This window comes from Terrapene carolina, unplaced genomic scaffold, assembly GCF_002925995.2.
Source record: "Terrapene carolina triunguis isolate 2854851 unplaced genomic scaffold, T_m_triunguis-2.0 Scaffold97, whole genome shotgun sequence".
In the NCBI taxonomy this organism is placed as follows: Eukaryota; Metazoa; Chordata; order Testudines; family Emydidae; genus Terrapene; species Terrapene triunguis.
Window position 1 is genome coordinate 14,716,711 of NW_020664448.1, and position 21,590 is coordinate 14,738,300.

Sequence of the window (21,590 nt, forward strand, 5' to 3'; positions counted from 1 at the left end):
GATTTTTTTTTCCCGGAGTTGATTTTTTTTTTCATGCAGTATTTCCCAAGTAAATCAATTAAAAACATTAATTGGGAGATGACCTCTCTCTTTTTTTAGGTTAACTTAAAAATACCCCCAAACATATGATCTTATAGTTTTCAAATAACTTGGTATCTCCATAACGTTAATTAAATGTCAAGGACAATTATGCTTTCACTAGCAATTAAAAAGTGTTAAGTATATATAACCGCTGGGAACTGTAAGTGGTTTGGCTATGCAGAAAGGGGGAGGGGAATGGAGAGTGCTTCTCTTCTTTGTAAATCACAGCAGACCAAATTGCAGTGTTTTAATGGAGGGCCACATTGTGCCTGCTAGGCTCAGTTCCCTGGTGGGGCAGTGCAGGAGACAGGTCCCTCTGGATCTCCCAATGTGCAGAGGGAGTTCAATGACTGCCCCATAGCTTCGGAGGGTGCCCCAAACTCCCACACTGTGCATCTAGCAGTTGCAGGTCAGGGTGAGGCCCTGCCTGCTCCCCTCCCTAGTCTTTTTTGTGTATCAGGGTGTGAGAGGAAGGAGTAATGGTAGCCCCCAGCCCCCCAAAAATGGTTAAGGTTTCACCAGAACAAAGCAGCCATTCAATAAAATTACTGGGCAAAAACAAAATTAATCAATGGAATGAAATCTTTCAACTACAGACCTGATCCCTAGCGAGGCTAAGAACCTCCTGAAACATTTTAAACACCCACTGAAATCAATGGGAATTAAAGGCACGCCACACCTTGCAGGATCAGGCCCTTAGAAAATATAGCTCCTGGAATGGTACTAATATTTAATTAAAATAGCGCAAGAGTTCTTTCCCCATCTAGTCTTATTCCTCCTCCCTCTCCTCATGCTCCAGAAAATCTCTGAGTTGGAATTATAATAAACTCCTCTTTACAGCTGAGTAGGGTGACCAGAAGGCAAACTTGGTAATGGGCACCTGTATAAGACAAAGTCCCGAATATTGGGACTGTCCCTATAAAATCGGGACATCTGATCTCCCTGAGTTGGGGGGAAGCACAGCAGTTGTTAATGCAATCCTACTTTTTGCACAACGAGCAGTTCTAACTTATGAACTGTAGCTGTGGTAGAATATTCTTGGTAACTCTTTAATCTCTGGTTGTTTATGGCTTTCCCTTATTCTTTTGTTGATTTTTTTTCTACTTTATGAGCTGCTGCAATATTTTTTGCACTGCTGTAGGTAATTTGGTTTGGCAGGACAACTGTGTATTTGGAACAATTCTGATGTAAGATGCAGAGAGAAGTTTTAGAGGTTTATTTTGATTTGGTGGGGGGGGTTTTTGGTGTCTTCCCTGTCAACTCTGTTTAATTATTTCTGAGAGAGACCTATTATTTGACCTCTCCTGACAAATATTTACATGTCCTTGAAATTAGCATTACATTCTTTTTTTCCAAATATGCAATAAGCCGTACTCATTTTAAAAGACCAGTCTAGTCCTCACGCCCATTGACATAAAATTTGCAGAATTGAGCCCCCTTAAAATGAATTTCTTAAACCAAAACTTACGCTTGTTCATTACAGGAATTACAAGGGCACATCTCTTGTGGGTTTATAACCCCTAAAATATTTTTATAAATGCAATTAATTATGTTTCACTGAAATATATTGTTGAAGCTTTTGTTTTCAGGGCATTTTTCTAACATCTGTTTTACAGTTTACAAAACTGTGCTTTGAAATATAAGTTATTTTAGAACAAAAAGTATCACTACAATTCACTGGGTTATGCACAAAGAAGGCCCTAAACATGGTTGTCAATAAACAGATACACCTACTTCTAGATACGTTTTCTATGGAAAGTTTCCAGAGATAGCTAATTGAATTGTGTTTTTGTGGACGATTAGGAGGGAATTTCGATAGTTCTTTCGATGCTGAGAAGGGCGTGGGCACTATTGTCATTGCAAAGCCCTTGGATGCAGAGCAGAGGTCTATATATAACATGACTGTGGAGGTCACCGATGGAACAAATGTTGCAACCACTCAGGTACAATGTCTCATTCTTTGTGTGCAAGTTTTTCATTTGTTTGTGGAATTTGTGCAATTTTATAGAATAACTGTGCCCTCCGAATTAAAAGAACATCCTATGGGAGCCAAATTAAATGATTTGGCATTTGGTGAATATTTTGAAGCATGTTTCCACTTGCTTTGAAGAGATTTGAATGTTTAATACTTAGAAAAGTGGCATTTCTTCTTCTGGTCTTCATGTTCATGTTGAACCAAGATTCTGTCCCAGGACTGAGGGTTTCCATATCAGATGGGAGCTAGGCACAGATGTTGACAGCACAGATTTGTATTATACAACATGGTCCAGAGGACATCATCTTACAATAGTGCTTCTGCAGTTTTTGTGGATATTACTGTAGAATATTGTGGATTATTTTCTGTTTTCTTTTCTTTTCTTTTTTTTTTTTAAATGAAGTTCATACCTCTCAACCTACCCATGCCTAAATGTGGCATAATGTGTGGCAAAGACCCAAAATGAGGGACAGGCACAAATTATTCAGGCAGGAAACTTGTGCTGTGGGATTCCTTCCTTTCCTGTCAATGACTGTCTAACCTCAATTCTACATTGCTTTATTTCTGATGTCAGTAATTTGCAACAATACAAGTAAGGGGATGAATTTGTGTGGAGCATAGACAACTAAAAGGGGAGATGTCCCTCAAAGTGAGGTACAGTTGAGAGGTCTGGACTAGTTAGTGCCTTGACTCCTAACTCAGCATGAGAGTGAAGTGTGCATGAAGCATGCACCTTATACTGATAGGATGAAATTTACATCAGTGGAATGTACAGGGCCTCCCAGATTAAAGGTGGCCTGCAGAGGAAATGAAAAAAATTAGGTTTGTAATGTTATTTGCTTCTTTATAATGCAAAAAGATGTCATGGCCGATTTATTTTTTGCTTTTTTATCTTACCGTTATCAGAAATGTCTGGTTTTGCTTGGATGAGTCATATATAGTTTGGGAGCTCTCCGCCCTTATTTGAAAAGGTGATCAAAGTCTCAAACCTTCAAGAATTATGAGCTGTTTAACCTTCGCTATTTACAGTACTTCCAGTTTGTACTTTTTGATTTATCTCCAGAGCCTTCAGTGACAATTAAACAGAAGCATTTGATACAAGCTTGTAGCTAGCAAATTGAATTTTGTACATATATTGGCTAGTTCTTTATCCCAATCCTAAATATAACCATAATCTCTGCGGGCCAGACATGTCACGTTACATACCCAATGCAATCACTTACGCAGCCTCTGTGATTTGATTTAGATATTGAATAGTATGTTACTAAAATGCTTGAAAAGAAAGACCCAAAAAACAAAAACAAAACAGTTGCCCACAATGAAAATTGTACTTCATAATGGGTGTCCACCTAAACCCATCCTTTAATAGAGAGGAAGCATGGCCCAGTGGTTAGGGCACTGGTCTTGGTAAGCTTCTTGAGGAAAGGGCTGTCTTTTTGTTCTTGTGTTTGTACAGTGCCTAGTATAGCATGGTCCTGGTCTGTGACTGGGACCCCTAGGTGCTACAATAATACAAATAATGAAAAATAATAATAAATAGTAGGTTGTGGGTGGTCTTGGCTCAAGTCCCTGCTCTGCCACAGGCTTCCCGTGTGACCCTGGGCAAATCACTTATCTTCTCTGTGCCTTGGTTTTCCATCTCTAAATCAGAGATAGTAGAACTTCCCTAAATCACCATTGTGTTGTGAGGATAAGTACATTAAACATTGTGAGGTCCTCAGATACTATAGTAACGGGCTATATAAGATATAGCAATAACCATCATTTCCTGTGTGATGTATAATCAACTCATTAACTAGTTTTTTCTGGAAGTTATGTTTTCATATGTAAAAATAGGAATTAAAATCATAAAGATTATTTCACACGCTATAAAAGAAAACAATGTTAGAGATGAGAATTTATAATATAGGAAATACTGAATAGTGTTCCATATATTCATATTCTATAATTCTCTTATATAAATTCATGTAAGGTATTTTTATCATATTCACAAGTTTGAATTTTCAGACTTAAAAGTGATAAAAAGAGCTGAACTGTGTTACTCACATTTGTTTATTTAACAAAATAAAGCCCATGTGCTAAGTCAAAAATATCTCATATAAAATATTAATATAATCTACTGAGAGTTCTGTAGAGTACATTACACTGTAGGCATAGAACCACCTGGGTTTTAATTAGGGCTGTCAAGCGATTAAAAAATTAATCACGATTAATTGCGTGATTAATCGTGATGTTCAACAATAATAGAATACTACATATATAAATATTTTTGGATGTTTCCCACATTTTCAAATATATTGATTTCAGTTACAGCACAGAATGCAAAGTGTACAGTGCTCACTTAATATTTATTTTTATTATAAATATGTGCACTGTAAAAAATAAAAAAAAAGTATTTTCAATTAGCTTAATACAAGTACTGTAGTGCAATCTCCTTATCATGAAAGCTGAACATACATATGTAGAATTATGTACAAAAAATAACTGCACTCAAAAATAAAACAATGTAAAACTTTAGAGCCTACAAGTCCACTCAGTCCTACTTCTTGTTCAGCCAATCGCTCAGACAAACAAGTTCGTTTACATTCGTAGGAGATAATGCTGCCCTCTTCTTATTTACAGTGTCACCAGAAAGTGAGAACTGGCGTTTGTATGGTACTGTTGTAGCCGGTGTTGCAAGATATTTACGTGCCAGATGCGTTAAGATTCCTATGTCCCTTCATGCTTCAACCACCATTCCAGAGGACGAGTCCATGCCGATGATGGGTTCTGCTCAGTAACGATCCAAAGCAGTGCAGACCGACCCATGTTCATTTTCATCATCTGAGTCAGATGCCACCAGCAGAAAGTTGATTTTCTTTTTTGGTGGTTCAGGTTCTGTAGTTTTCACACAGGAGTCTTGCTTTTTTAAGACTTCTGAAAGCATGCTCCACTCCCCGTCCTGATCAGATTTTGGTAGGCACTTCAGATTCTTAAACCTTGGGTCAAGTGCGGTAGCTATCTTTAGAAATCTCACATTGGTACCTTCTTTGCCTTTTGTCAAATCTGCAGTGAAAGTGTTCTTAAAATGAACAACGTGCTGGATCATCATCCGAGACTGCTATAACATGAAATATATGGCAGAATGCGGGTAAAACAGAGCAGGAGACATACAATTCTCCCCCAAGGAGTTGTCACAAATTTAATTAACACATTATTTTTTTAACAGCATCATCAGCGTGGAAGCATATCCTCTAGAATGGTGGCCAAAGCATGAAGAGGCATACAAATGTTTATCATATCTGACACATAAATACCTTGCAATGCCGACTACAAAAGTGCCATGCGAAAGTCTGTTCTCCCTTTCAGCTGACATTGTAAATAAGAAGCAGGCAGCATTATCTCCCATAAATGTAAACAAACTTGTTTCTCTTAGTGTTTGGCTGAACAATAAGTAGGACTGAGTGGACTTGTAGGCTCTAAAGTTTTGCATGGTTTTGTTTCTGAGTGCAGTTATGTAACAACAACAAAATCTACATTTGTAAGTTGCACTTTCCTGATAAAGAGATTGCAATACAGTACTTGTATGAGGTGAATTGAAAAATACTATTTCTTTTGTTTATCATTTTTACAGTGCAAATATTTGTAATAGGAATAATATAAAGTGAGTACTGTACACTTTGTTTTCTGTGTTGTAATTGAAATCCATATATTTTAAGATGTAGAAAAACATCCAAAATATTTAATAAATTTCAGTTGGTATTCTATTATTTAACAGTGCGATTACAACTGCAATTAATCGCGATTAATTTTTGCGAGTTAACTGCTATTAATTGACAGCCCTAGTTTTAATGTTACTTGCAAAAATATTTTCTGGAAGAAGTATGTGTGTGGGGGGGAATCCATCTATAAATCCCTTCGCTTCATTTAAAAAAAATAAATAAAAGAAGCCCTCCCGCGCGTCCCCCTCCCCCAACATGCGGGGTTTACTACAAAACAGCTGATCTTCATCATGCCTAATGGAGACATATTTCCTTTTATTCAACAGCACTTGTTCTTCCTTTATCTCTTTCTGGCAGTTGGTGCGTTACACAGTCAGAAGTGGTAAAAGACATTGTAAAAATGCCAAAGATTTTTGTTTCAGTAATATGATCAGTGGTGCAGACCTGTATAACAGCTTTAGTTTCATCAGTAGCTGTACATTTATTAAATTCTGATAAACTATTGAGACTTCCCTCACTCCATGGCCCTCTACACTGTATGTTACAGTGTAGTAAGAGAAACAAAACCATTATGATTTAAAATTCATACGTTTTGTGTTCTAGATTAGTTTTGGTGGAGGCAAAAGAAAGAAGTTAAGAAACCCAAGAAGGCCTTAAAGCTTTCTACATGAATTAAAGGATGTTTGGTGGGGGAGTGGATGATGTCAAGTTACAGAGATCCATGCAGATTCGTGAGTGAGACACTATTCGTGTTAATGTACTGTTCCCACTTACCATGTCGCCCCTTTATCAAGGCTGCAACCACCACGTTTTATGCCAGTAAAAATCTATTTTAATGCAGTCTTGCTATGATCCAAGCAAAGTGGCAGCGGTAGTTGTGAGGGAGGAATATTGATTTATTTGATATATTATTGGAGTGTGAGTATGAAGGTACCTATTAGATTGATTAACTTCTGGGAAGGCTAAGCCAGGAACAAGCCAGTGGTGGGGGGGTTGTTTTTCCTCCACTTAATTCATCATTGCTGAAGGCAATGTGATAATTTATAAAAATCTGAAGTTGTACACCACGTCTGAGTTCATGAGAAATGTGATTCTTGCAGGTATCGCCTGCTCACTAGTCCTTGGGGGACATCTGCTGTCCCCAAACTTGAATGAAATCATGAAGCCATGACCCTAGGACTCTGCTTTAGCTATAGGCCATAAGATTTAATTTGATAGAGAGTATATTGCCCTCAATTGAACAAAGAGGGACTTCTGCTGGCATGGAATCAATTTAATGGTACCCTTTTCCCCACTCCCTTCTCAGTATTGACCAGCCCTGATGAAATGATGTCAGGAACAGAGCTGGCCAGAAAATAGAAATCCCTCCCCATAAAAAATTTGGCATTTAAAAAAAAATTATCACAAACCAGGGCAAAATGTCAATTTTTTTTGCGAAAAGGGATTTGAAGAAAAAAGATCATTTTAGGAGAACGAAAACAGAAATATTTAGTTTCCTGGCTGCCCACCTGGAAGTGTCTTGTCAATTTCACAAGAACCGTCCAGCCCAGCGGCTGAGAAACAAAGAAACTGGGTGCTCTGCCTTCCTGCCTACCCTTACACTAACTAGCTGTTCGCTCTTCTAAAACACATGGAAAGGTTCAGAGGAGTCGGGAATGATTTTTGTGTCAACTCCAGTGCTACCAACTCTTGCAAGTTTATTTGATGGTTTTTCTTAACGCCCCACCTCTTGGAGTCGTGCTATTACATGAGAACATAAGAACGGCCATGCTGGGTCAGACCAGTGTTCCATCTAGCCCAGTATCCTGTCATCTGACAGTGGCCAGTGCCAGATTTCAGAGGGAAAGAACAGAATAGGACAATTATCGAGTTGTCGCCTAGTCCTAGCTTCTGGTAGTCAGACGTTTAGTGACATCTCGAGCACGGGGTTGTGTCCCTGACCATCTTGGCTACTAGCCATTGGTGGACGTGTCCTCCATGAAATTATCTAATTTTGTTTTGAACTCAGTTATAGTTTTGGCCTTCACAACATCCTCTAGCAACGAGTTCCACGGTTTGACTGCACACTGGGTGAAGAAATACTTATTTTGGTTGTTTTAAACCTGCTGCCTATTTATTTCATTGGATGACCTCTGCTTCTTGTGTTATGTGAAGGGGTAAATAACACTTCCTTCTTCCCTTTCTCCACACCATTCATGGTTTTGTAGATGTCTATCATATCCCACCTTAGTCGTCTCTTTTCTAAGCTGAACAGTCCCAGTCTTTTTAATCTCGCCTCATATAGAAGCTGTTCCATACCCCTTCTCTGTATCTTTTTCCAAATCTCATATATTGTTTTTGAAATAAGGCACCGGAACTGAACACAGTATTCAAGTTGTGGACGTACCATGGATTTATATAGTGGCATTATGATATTTTCTGTTTTACTATATATCCTTTTTCTAATGGTTCCCAACATTCTGTTAGTTTTTTTGACTGCTACTGCACTTTGAGCAGATGTTTTCAGAGAACAATCCACGATGACTCCAAGATCTCTTTCTTAGTGGTAACAGCTAATTTAGACCCCCATTTTGTATATATACTTGGGATTATTTTTTCCAATGAGCATTATTTTGCACTTATCAACACTGAATTTCATCTGCCGTTTTGTTGCCTAGTCAGTTTTGTGAGATTCCTTTGCAACTCTTCATGGTCAGATTTGGAGCTAACAATCTTGAGTAATTTAATATCATCTGCAGACTTTTCACCTCACTGTTTGCCCTCTTTCCAGATCATTTATGAATATTTTGCACAGTACAAGTCCCACTACAGATACCTAGTGGACACTGCTATTTACCTCTCTCCATTCTGAAAACTGTCCACTTATTCCTACCCTTTTAACCAGTTACTGATCCATCTTACGACCTTCCATCTTATCCCATGATGGCTTACTTTGCTTAAGAGCCTTTGTTGTGGGTTCTTGTAAAAGCCTTCTGAAAGTCAAAGTATGCTATATCAGCAGTATTATCTTTGTCCACATGCTTGTTGACACCCTCAAAGAATTCTGAGAGATTGGTGAGGCATGATTTCCCTTTACAAAAACTTTGTTGACTGTTCCCCATCAAATTGTGTTCACCTACGTGTCTGATAATTCTGTTTTTTACTATAGTTTCAACTAACTTGCCTGGTACTGAACTAAGGCATACTGACCTGTACTTGCCAGGATCGTCCCTGGAGCCTTTGTTGAACATGGGTGTTTCATTAGCTATCCTCCAGACATCTGGTACAGAGGCTGATTTAAGTTATAGGTTATATACTACAGTTAGCAGTTCTGCAATTTCATATTTGAGTTCCTTCAGAACTCTTGGGTGAATACCACCTGGTCCTGGAGACTCATTACCGTTTACTGTATTGATTTGTTCCAAAATCTTCTCTATTGACATCTCAGTCTGGTACCGTTCCTCAGATTTGTCACCTAAAAGAATGGCTCAGGTGTAGGAAACTCCCCCACATCCTCTGCAGCGAAGATCGATGCACAGAATTCATTTAGCTTCTCCACAATGGCTTGACTTGCCAGAGTTCATCCTCCTTTCTGTTTTCCTCAGTAGGATTTGACTTCCAGTTTTTAAAGGTTGCCTTTTTGTCCCATACCACCTCTTTTAGTCTGCTATTTAGCCATGGTGGCATTGTTTGGTCCTCTTACTGTTTTTTGTTTTGTTTTGTTTTGCGCGGAAGGGGGGGTATACATTTAGTTTGAGCCTCTATTATGGTGGTTTTAAGTAGTTTCCATGCTGCTTGCAAGCATTTCAGAAACACAGCTTCCTTTTGGTTTTTGTTAATGAAAGTTTTATTCCTCCTGGTTCAGAAAAAATGTGAACCCTGAAGGCTCAAAATCCAGACAGTAAAGGAAAAAAAGCTTTAAAAAATAAATCTCATTATTTATAAACCAATCTCATGATGGCTTGGTTCATGCTTTGTGAATGCTTAGGTCTCTACTCCTACACATTTTTCTGTGAGCAATATTTGTAGTTCCTGTTAAAAATGCTTTTGCCCAGACCAGCCAAATTGTCTTCTGGTTGAATGAGCCTCAGCCAGAGCTATTATTCATGGATCTTTTCCCTCCTCTCTGCAGAAAGCCATGGAATTTTTCTGCTCATTAGAATCCTTTAGATGGCACATTCAGGATGTAGAACTTGTTCTCTTTTTACAGGGCACACGTTTCTTTTAGGAAATAGTTTTGCTGAACTGAATACCTAATAAATCATAGTGATCTTTCACATGAGAGGGAGGTTGTTTCTGCAGAATGCCGAAAGGCTCACCTTCAACCAGCAGTGGCGATGGGTCAAAATGTAGGTGAGCATCATAGCCCTCTATAGCTCCGCATGTGCACTTTAATTCGAGACATTTTTAAAATGTCTTTCAGCCCTCTACCCTGTTGCCAGTTGTTAAACAAACTGGATCCTTCACTGAAGTCCTTTTTCTGCTGTCTCCTGATGGCATGGATGGTACATGGGCTAAGCCACTACCACAGCTGTTCCCATATCAATCAGTTCTAGAAGACTTAACTGTTAAGTTAGTAGCTGTGAATGGCGCACAGAACTGAGATGAAGCTACATTTTGTTTTAATTCAATTCTTTACTTTTCTGAGCAGGACGGTTCTCCAGAACAAGAACCTCCACTCTCCGGAGCCTGGCTTTTTCCTCAGGTCACAACCCCAGCACTGTCTTACCACATGCCAGTCTGTGGAGCGGAGGCGGTGTGTGATGTTTCATTTTCATTTCAGTATAAATTCAGAGACATGTTAAAGCATGAATGACTGGCCACTGAGGATGGTGGAGAAATTGTTTGCATTTGTATGGAAAATTTAGAAGGGTAGAGAAAAAGACGTCTCAGGCTGTAACAAATAAACCTGTGTGGTAACACTCTTGAAAGCAATATTAAATCAAAGTAGGTTTTCAAAACCCATACAAAAGCGTAAGCTGAGTTGAAGCAATTCAGGCACTTAATGGGTTGTACTACAACACAGTTCCCTGACCAAGCAATTAGCCCAAGAGGATTCTTCCAGCCTCAAATATCTGTAAAGCAGCTCCTGGCATGTGTCCAGTTTTTATTCAACTAGGTTTTGCCTCGACCAGAAGTATTTGTGATGGGCAACATTAAAAACGGCTTTGGAGAGACTTCCTGCATTAGGCTTTGTTCTGCTTTGATTTGATTGTATTTCTCTAGGCCTGTCACTTGCCATTTTGAATACAAAGTCTCTGGTAATGCTCTGAGAGTTACTTTGCCTAATTTATAAGCTTGGAGCTCCACAAGGTCCTTTATTTGAAATTTGCTTTAACTGTGGGAAATAGGAAGTGAGTAGGGAGAAGGAGATCTTTTATAGCAAGACATTTGTTCAGACTGTAAATTAGACAGGGCACAATGTGACCAGAAATGGGCAAGCTTTTGTAGAGCCTGCTACATATTGGAAAAGATATGAGCTCTCAAAGATATCTGGGCAAGGATTGCTGTGCTGGAAGTTTGCTTTATGAGGGTGGATAAAGTCTTTCAGATAACGTTTGCATATGAAAAGTGTTTTAATCGGCGACCTCAGTAAAGAGGAATTCCTGATGCCATCACTACTTAACAGAACACAAGCATTAAATATTTTCATTGCATCTCATTGAGGAGATGTAACGTAGAACTTTTAAAATCAGACTTTCATTTTAAATAATAGGTATTGTGTCAACATAATGCTCCACTGACCTACAATGTTAACAGTTACCTTCTTCCAAGTTGACAACAACTTTGGGCAACTGCAGCTAGTATATAAATATTTTTAAAAGCCAGTCCTGATGTGTGCCAATGAATCTTTGTCTGATTAAAAGCTTACTTGACCCGTGAAGTAACAGTAATGAATGGCAGATTCATTCATGTCAAATTTTCAATTTGGAACAAAAGAAAAGGGTTTGAAACACACACACATGCATTGTTAGCCTTGGATCCAATTCTGTTGATAAGACTTAATTCTTGTAAAAAAATACAAGACACTTCCCTTACTGCGGGATGGTTACCTCTGGACTTTGGCACAATCCTGCAAATACTTGTGTATTTGAGTAACTTTACTCACATGAGTACTCTGATTGAATTCAGTTCAGCTCATTTAATGTTATCCACATATGGGTAATCAAGACCCATTTGTGTGTGTGTGATGTTCATGTCACTTTAACATTGCTCCTTTTTTGAAGAGAAGGACTTTTTTCCTCTCTGGACCTCATTTTTAGTCTATAAAATTCAACCAGCATAGTAGGAAATCTTCTGCAAGATAAGGAAATATTGTAAGGTGACAGGACTAATGCGGAAATGGATCAAAAATATACCTCTAATAGTCAAGTGATCTGGATTCTATTCCCAGCCCTGCCCCAGACCCCTGTTGTGATAATCGATAAGTCATTTAACAGCCTGTTGCCGTGTCTCAGTGGGTCACAGCTGAGGATGCCAAATTCAGGATGAACAGCTGAGAAACAAGGCAGACACACCCCAGGCTGGTGGTTATTCTTTCATAAGATATACCAAGCCAGTAACAAAAGTAAACTTTTCTCTCACACTGGTTAACAAGAAGTCGAAACTACAGTCTCCTTAGGCATTCCAGCACTCATTTCACCATGCAGACAGTAAACTTGGATGAGTAGTTATTTAAAACCAATTTCATCAAACAAAGGGTCCTTCTAATCCCAAAATCAGCCGAGTAACCAGATCAAGATATAATTGAGATCTTGCCCAATAATCATGCTGCTGCCAATCCTTTATTATCTAATATTTAAAGGTTTATTTATAAGATGAAAAGAAAGAGGAGAGAGTTAAAATGGTTAAGGAAATCAAATACATACAGTCATTGCAAAGTTATTGGATCAGGTTTGTAGCAGTGATGTTACAGACTGCTGGCTTGGAAAGTCTCTGATAACTTCCAAAAGATTGGAAGGTCCTCAGTCCATTGGTTGGAATGCTCCTTTTAGTGTTAAGTCCGTAGTCCAGAGATTAGAGCAGGAAAGAGGTCAAAATGGAGATGCTTCCAGGGTCCTTTATAACTGTTCCCATGTGGAGGGACTGCTCTCAGTCTTAGTTTGTGGAAAATTATAGGCACAAGATGGAGTCCAGGGTCACATGAGCAAGTCGCATGCCCTTGCGTGCTTTGATAACTCATAGGAGCAGCCATTACCCATATTCTGGCTAAAGTGTCCAAAGGAAAGCTCACTGGGCCAGGGACAGGCTTCTTCTATGGCCCTTGTTTTCCTTAATGGGCCATCAACTTGAATGATCCATTCACAATGTGCGGGTTAGACTGGATGTAAACTACCTTACCCCAGGAGCAAACACATTTGAAATACTGGTACATAGTCAATATGCATAACTTTAGATACAAAGATGATACATGCATACAGATAGGATAATCATATTTGATAGATTGTAACTTTTCCATTGATACCTTACATGACATACTTTGATCCAGATTTGTTGCATCTGTCTAACAGTGGCAGTATTAATGATATAAATGGTTATATTTTGATCATACAGCATCACACAACCCCCGCTCCCCTTCTGTTTTTTCCCATCTGTAGAATGAGGATAATAATACTTATCTACCCCACAGAAGTGCTGTGAGGCTTAATAGGATACCATCAGCTTAAAAATCATACTTGTGTCTGCACATTTTTTACCTACGGTTTTTACAAGTAACTCCTAAGATTACTAGAATTTAAAGAACTCGGAGAAAACAAAATTCTATACTTTGTCCAGTTTGTGGAGTTGAAACACTTTGTATATAATCATTTTCTCCTATACAGTCAGTTTCCACTGTTTTTATTTGGGTGGGGAGAGGACTTTCACACAGCAATAGGGGAGAGAACATGATTTTAAATAACACAGGAAAATATGATTATAAACTCATAACAAATTGGCAGGGATACAAAGGGGCAGGTGACAGTACCTGAAATTCCTTTTAACTCCTTTTTTAATAGACTAAATTTCAAGTTGATAGTGTCATCTTCAGTCATTAATGTTCGTAACGCACTTTAAGATCTCCAGATGGGAAGGTACTATAGAAATGCAAAGTACGTAATAAATAGTATGTATTGCACTATGGATCACTTCACACACCACTAAAATGCAGTCATCTCTAGGGAGGGAGTTGGCAACCATTAAACAGCAACTATCAAAATTTCATATAAGTTCAGGACAGAAAGTGAAAAGAAAAGCTTATCCGTGAAACTACCAAGAACATTTAAAGTGCAAAATTCCATGGGATTTTTAATAACCACAACTAATTAGGACCTCAGTCTTATGCAAGGAGCACCTCAGCCACCTCAGTGCTCTCTAATAATGTGCTAGATCATTGGTTCATTGGTGTATCAGAGAGAATGCCACCTAATGAATCACTGCTATGATGTCCTGTAGCATCTTGGTTTCCATTTTGGTCTCTTGATGTTGACCCAGCTCAGCCCTGCTTAGTTTATGAGATTGAATGAGATCATAGATCAGGGAGCTGTGAGTGTACAATCAAGGTGGTGAACAAAGGCATGTACACATCTCTGGGTTGCGATATCTCATGGTTGCTACAATGGAATCAGAAATCTTGCACATAAACACCTAGAGGGAAGCGACCTTGCCATTTGTATAATCTTATACAACACAGCAACAATGGTGTTGGTGGTTAACGTCCCCATTGTAGCACATAATTCAGTGCTGTTAAGACTTGTCACTGTGAGCTCCCACGTTTGCATAACCATTGTTTCCTATAGAGAGAGTGGATTGAACTAACACACTCTAGCATTAGTATAATAAAAAAAAAAAAAAAAAAAAACCTCACATGGCAACTTGTAATGATCCCAAAATGAATGTAATCCGTGCTGTAATAATAACTGTGCAATCTAATACACTCAGCATTTCAGTGAAATGCTATTTAACGTTTGAAAAGTGTTCACTTCTCAATTAGAATGTCTAAATTAACTGATGTATGACAAAGCTCCTGGCCACTAATTAAATCAACATCAAAATAAATCTCTTTTCCTTATAGTCTGTGTTAACAATGTAGCAAATAATAATCACGCTGCTTTACAATAGGATGTGTCAAGGGTTGAAAGTGTCACGGCTTTTAGGGAATGTTCTATTTCAATAGTTTTCATATTAAGTGTTAGATGCTGGAGCTCATGTTCCCATCATATTCTCCCACATTCAAATTGGTTCAGTGTCTCTTTTCTATGCTCACAAAGGAGCAAGATGTTGGTCAGGTAGCCTTACTCTGTGTGCATGTAGAGCAGAATTAGGATCTTTATTTTTATTCCAAACCTTTCCCCATGTTTTAAGGCATCTAAAATCCCTAAGTGCTACATCTTTTTTTTTTTTTAAGGATTCATTTATCTCAGTATCTTAGAAACATATCTTGATGTATTATGTATGTTAACAAAAATAAAACTGCAATGAGTAAGGGAGATTTGTCATCATTTTAGATCTAATGACATATGTTTACCCCTCTATTATACATCTCTCTCACCAAAAAATAACCTAATACAGCTTCCTCCCTTCATATCCCCATAAGCTATCAAAGATTAAACCTTCACAAATGCACAGTCACATGCTAAATCCTTGATAATAGCTTTAAGATATAGACCATTTCATTGCAACTGCTTTTTAGTCAGTTCCCAGGCTAGGTCATTGTGACTGGAATTTGCAACTGCTTGTGCTCTGTCTGGTAAAGTATTCAAGAAAGGCTTCCAAACATGGAAATCTAAAGTTTCATTTCCCTCTGAGGCCATGTCTTTTCATGTGATACTGTAGTAACAGATTAAATAAATTTTTCCGCTACTAAAACAAAAAGTGTGGGTGAGCTGGGCTTGATCCAGCACTGTAATAAACTCTTTCTGCTACAAAAGAGCCAGGTTGAGACACTTCTTTATACCAGAGGTAGTATCCTGGAGGCTAGTCAGATCACGCAGCAGACATGTGTTTGGTTTATAACTACATCTCCTAGGCACTGTCTCACTTCATTCCCTATCTCTTTCTAAAACTTTTGAATAATAGGGTCAGTCCATTTATAGCTGGCAACCTGTGAGAACTATTTTTTTTTAAATGATGGATTCCCTCCTGTGGTACATTTATTCTTCATCTCTAGTGTTACATGCACTCTTTGTAAAAAGTGTATCAACTTTCCCAGACATCCTCTGCAGGAGAGACCGCTTTTCCCCAATGCAATGAAAGATACAGCTGTATTTGTTGTTGTCTGTTTCAGTGTTACAAACACTTTTCCTTGTCCTCTTCTATGATTCTGCTGCCAGGGTCCCAGAAGTAATCAATAGCATATACAGGCTTGAAACCAAGCCCACAGCAGGGATCTGATTCCTCGGCTGGTGATAAACACATTTTGTGGTATATTTATGGTTACATATTGTCAAAATTATAAATAAGCAAAAACTTGAAGGTGGGGATGGTGATTATTAACCATTTGAATTGGGGTAGCATCTAGAGCCCCCCAATCAGGATTTGGGGCCCTGTTGTTCTTGGCAGTACACATGCACATATAATGAAAAGAGGGCCCTGCCTATAACCTATGAGGAGAGAGAACAGGTGGATACTACAATCAGATGGGGATAGACCAGGGTAACAGTGAGCTGTTACAATCAGTATAATACCCTGCAGTTACAGTGTACCACTGATCAGTGTTTTGTGGACATCACTTTGGAGTTGAGTTTTAAGGAGGGATTTGAAAGAGGATAATGTAGTGGCTTTTCAGATTGTTATGGAGAGCTCCTCCCAGGCTTAAGGCAAAGATTTGGGGGAAAGCACCAAAGTGTTTGAAGGAAAATTGAACAAGTGGGCCACAAAGGCTGGAGTCCTGGGCAGAGCATAGGCAGGAGGGGATTGAATGGAATTGTAAATTGTTTTAAAATAAATCTGCCATATAGCCAGTGCCCTTAGATCGCCTATCCTTGAAAATATGTTCCAATTTACCTGGCTTTAGATCTATGTGGCGCTGAATTGATTCTTGGCCCAAATTTCCACTCCTACAATAGGATTGTTGCTTAAAATGTGATGAACACTTGCAGTACCCATCACTGTTGTGTCTGGCTACCAACATACTGACTGATAGTACATCACAGTGCAATAGGAGGGGCTGAGAAGGATACGGGATTTAATGAATGCTTAGTCCGGTAAGAGAACAGGTTTAAACAGCAGGAAAATGATCAGTTTTGTGGCCTTGATGATAATGAGAAAAAAATGCCCAGAATATGTATGCAGCTCTCTGGTAACACCCACAAAGCAAATGTCTCTATAGCAATTCAAAGTTCCAAAATAGTAAGTCATTCCGATTATTGCTGGAAACCTAGGTGTTGTGAATCTCTTGTTTAGATCATTAATGATCCTCTCTAGGATAGATCATTTTAATTAAGATCAATTTGCTTTCCCATTGAATATTCTTGCTATTTATTTTGATTGTGGAGGTGACTGTTTAACATTAAATGATGCCTCTCGGCTGCTCTGCCCCAGCACGCATATGAATAACATATCGTACAGTTCTGTAAAGCAAATGGTATTTCTTTGAGTGTCTGAGTGAACTGACTTGTCTTCTGTAACTCTTAGTCACAGTTGCTTTACTCATTTATTTATTTCATGTTATCTGTAGGTTCTTATCAAAGTATTGGATAACAACGATAATGGCCCGGAATTCTCTCACCCAAGTTACGATGTCACGATTTCGGAGGACATCCTCCCTGATACTGAGATACTGCAGGTCGAAGCTATAGACAGAGACGAGAAACACAAGTTGAGCTACACTGTTCACAGCAGCATTGACTCAGTCAGCATGAGAAAATTCAGAATTGACCCCAGCACAGGGGTACTATACACTGCCGAGAGATTAGACCATGAAGCTCAAGATAAGCACATCCTTAATGTAATGGTAAGAATGGAACATAAGCTTGGTACCTAGAACACTATCATTGCTGTTTAAGGTGTATATTTACTTTAGTTTTTGGATAAGCAAAGAGTTTTCAGTATGGTAAATGGTAATTAAATTAATCTTTTCCTGCACTGCTGTGCATCGATTTTACATTTTTTATTTAAGCTCTGCAAGACTTATTACCAGTACATTTTATGTAATATGAAATGATTTGCCATCTTGACGGAGAACAAACAAGAAATGTTATAATCTCTTGACGTCTGGCCCTTTCATCTGAGATCATTTTCAGAGTTTCTGAAGAAAATCTAAAAAGTTCTTTGAGAACTCGCTCACAGAAGAATCGCTTTCTTGCCGTTCACAAAGCTGCAGCCTTTGGAAGCATGGCAGCCTGATATATAGTTTACTTATATAGGTTTATTTCAAGGTAGTAGATATTCATATACTAAATAGCTTTCAGCTACATTTCCAAACATTGGAGTAGGCAGCGAAAAAATTAATTATTGGTTTGTGTGCTCAATGTGCCTAAATTATAGAGCTGAACGTGCTCTGCTTTGATGTGGAAGTTGCATATTATAAAGTGGTGGTTAATTTTAAAACAAAACAAAGAACTAAATTAGTTTAAACACTGTAACCTACTAATTTTCTTTAACCATCTAAGAGCCCTGCAGAATAAGCCCTTTGAAGCACCACCGTGTGGCCTGTTAGATGCAAGGCTAGCTTTAGGCGGAAACAACTTAGGCACCATCCTGCATACTGCTACTCATCTTCAGGCAAGCAGAGCCCAAGGAGAAGGCAGGCCTCTGGTGCGTGAGATGTGACGGGAGCTAAGAAGAAGTGCAGACATGACTATAGAGACACCGGGGCATGAAGATCATTGCTGGGACAGTGTGCTTAGCCTCCATATTATGTGAAGTTTGCTTGCTTTATTTAAGAAGAACCAAAATATTCAAGGTTGTCTTACACTTGCCGGTAGGATCTTCACTGTAACCAGTGCTGAGATTTTGGATGTGGGCGTGAAAGAAGCTACAGGAGTAAATAATAGCTTCAGGTCTGCAAGGTTTTGAGTGCCTCTTGCGAGGTTTGATCAATCCCCATTGATGGCAGTCTAAGTGAAGAGTGCTCCGCACACCCTAGGATCAGCACTATTCTTTTTACCACGGGTACCGTGATCTTCAAAAATGTATGTCCATATTTGCCGATACAAAAATCGACACGTACCTGTCTGCACAAATTGGGTTTTTACATGCAAATGATTAGATAGCCACAGAACTGGTCATTGTGTGTGCAATCACATACATTTTTTTTTTGGAAAGACGGAACAAAGCTATGTAGATATGCACTGTACATACTGCTGCTTTGTTCCCACACTATGGTGTCAGTGAGGGGCATGGCACATAGCAGTTTATATTATATTTGTCAGCATTAGAGAACCTTTGGCACAAACTCAAAACTGAACATCAAATGAGACATTATGACATTATTTTGTATCAGTTTAAAAATCTACATCTTCAGTGCAGGGGCACCAGGAATAAATTTACAATAAATTAAATTTAAAAATACCCTCCAAGTCTTTTTCTCCTCTTGATTTCTCACTTTGTGCCATATCTTCGGTTTGTCTGTCTTTTAGATTTTAAGGCCTTCAGGGTGAAAAAAAGTCTGTATTTTGTGTATTGTACAGCAGTGAGCACATTGCCAGGGCTCAGATAGTTATTATTACTGCTAATAAAGTTATTTCAAGATGTTTCTCCTGCATTTTTTCTATAGGTTCGAGATCAGGAGTTTCCCTATAGAAGAAACCTGGCCAGAGTCATCATAAATGTGGAAGATTCCAATGATCACAGTCCCTACTTCACCAGTCCTTTGTACGAAGCCTCGGTGTATGAATCAGCAGCTATTGGATCTGCTGTTTTGCAGGTCACTGCTTTGGATAAAGACAAAGGAGAAAACGCAGAGCTTATCTACACTATAGAAGCAGGTTAGAGCACAAGGACAGAAAAGGCTGCAACATGATGCATTCTATAAACCAAAAAGAGTGATTATGCTGGCTTTAATTCAGAGATAGGGTAACACTAAGAAATCTTTACGGATTCTTGATCCTAGCTATCCCCTGATGAAAGTGTACAAAAAGTACAAACTCTTGTCTGCTGTTTTCAACATTTAAGCTACTGATCAGAGAGAGTTGACTTCATTTTAATTAGATGGCTACTGAGGCTTTTACCTCTAAGTCATTGGTTCAAATTACCCACAAGTCAGTGACTGAAAGTCATTCCATCTGATACCTATTTTTTGTTTTACTGGCTTCATTCTAGTGCAGTGGACAGGATGGCTTCATCATAAACTAACACAATGACAGCTGGTGCTAACTGGCATCTTTGTTGACATTTTAATCAGAGGAGCAGGGAGACTGAGGCCACTTTTGCTGGCAAAGGTTATGCTATCCTTCCTCCCCCCAGCCAAGATTTCTATGCATGCAAAGGCCCTAGTATACAGGCATCTTATACAGGTATAGAAGTGTTTTGGCTGGTACAGCTTCTCTCTCTCACCGAACTGGTATAAGCTATACCAGCAGTAGCACTTTATTGCTCGTATAAGCTGTCTCTACACTGGGAAGGTTTGCCGGCATAGCTATACTGGCAAAAATGTTAAGTATAGCTTATGCCTGAGTTTCTTTGTGGCCCTGGAGTTAGTTACTCCAGAGTAGAGCTAATAGCAAGACTTTTTGGAAAGTTGCATTGTCTTTGTCCGTGCTGTGCTGCTGCTGTGGAAAATTAGTGGATGTGAATCACCAAGGCTGTCTATCCCATATTTTTCATGGTTTAATTTCCCTAATGCAACTCTGTGTGTATGCATTTACATGTAAGAGGTGAACATTTTATTGCTTTTATAGATTTGAGTTTAGAAACCATTTCCAAAGCCGGAAATTAGTATGCATTCAGTAGAGATACTTGCAAAAAGTGAGAAAATGGAAAATCCTATCTCTTAAATTGCTTTTGTGTTGCTGCTGCACTCTGCACTTTGAAATAATGTGAATTTTCCATTTTAATAATAATAATACTTGGCACCTATATCACACTTCTCAACTGTAGCTCACAAAGAGGAATTCCATACTCCATGATGGTCCCAATAATTAATCAAGACACAGACTTCACTTATTAACCTTGACCTTGCAGACTGATCTATGCAGGCGACACTTATGCTCTCCTAGAGACCCAGTCACTTCAATGGAGCCATGCCAATTTACACCAGCTGAGGATCTCGCCCATTATTCTTAGTATCATAAACATATTAATAGACAAACACTAAGCATACCTATGAAAATGCGGTTCAGAAAGTTCAACAGCTGAGCCAGTTTCCAAAATATCTAAACAATCGTCTTCATTTTTCATTGAGATATCAAGAGTTTTCCAATGGCCACAGAATATTTATTGTTTGTGATATTTGTGTAGCTTTAGCCTTTCCAGAAAAACTAAGGCTACGTACCCAGCCCTGAGCAGCAGTATTTTCTTGGCTCTGTCTCGTGTTGTTTAAGTCATAGAATCAGACTGTCAGGGTTGGAAGGGACCTCAGGAGGTCATCTAGTCCAACCCCCTGGTCAAAGCAGGACCAATCCCCAGACAGATTTTTGCCCCAGATCCCTAAATGGCCCCCCTCAAGGATTGAACTCACAACCCTGGGTTTAGCAGGCCAATGCTCAAACCACTGAGCTATCCCTCCCGCCAAAGGTCACCAGACCTGAGCATCTGCCTGAAGCAGATTCCAACTGACAACCTGGTGATAAAAGACTCCTTGTTCCATAACCTGAGCCATCTACTCCCCTCTGTGCTACTCCTCCATGATTCACTCCTTGGGATATAGTTTTATATCCCCTATTATAATGTGTGTGTGTGTGTGTGTGTGTGTGTGTGTGTGTGTGTGTGTGTGT

At 38.9% G+C, this 21,590-nt stretch overlaps 1 protein-coding gene across 1 annotated transcript in view; it reads left to right on the forward strand.

The window, feature by feature from the left end:
- The window catches only part of FAT3 (FAT atypical cadherin 3), a 570,769-nt gene that overhangs the window by 438,372 nt on the left and 110,807 nt on the right, over positions 1–21,590 (forward strand). Inside the window, exons 7-9 of the mRNA XM_026651587.2 lie at positions 1,885–2,024; positions 17,393–17,668; positions 19,433–19,643. Of these exons, the coding sequence (XP_026507372.1) occupies positions 1,885–2,024; positions 17,393–17,668; positions 19,433–19,643 (627 nt within the window). The remainder of the gene's footprint in view (positions 1–1,884; positions 2,025–17,392; positions 17,669–19,432; positions 19,644–21,590) is intronic.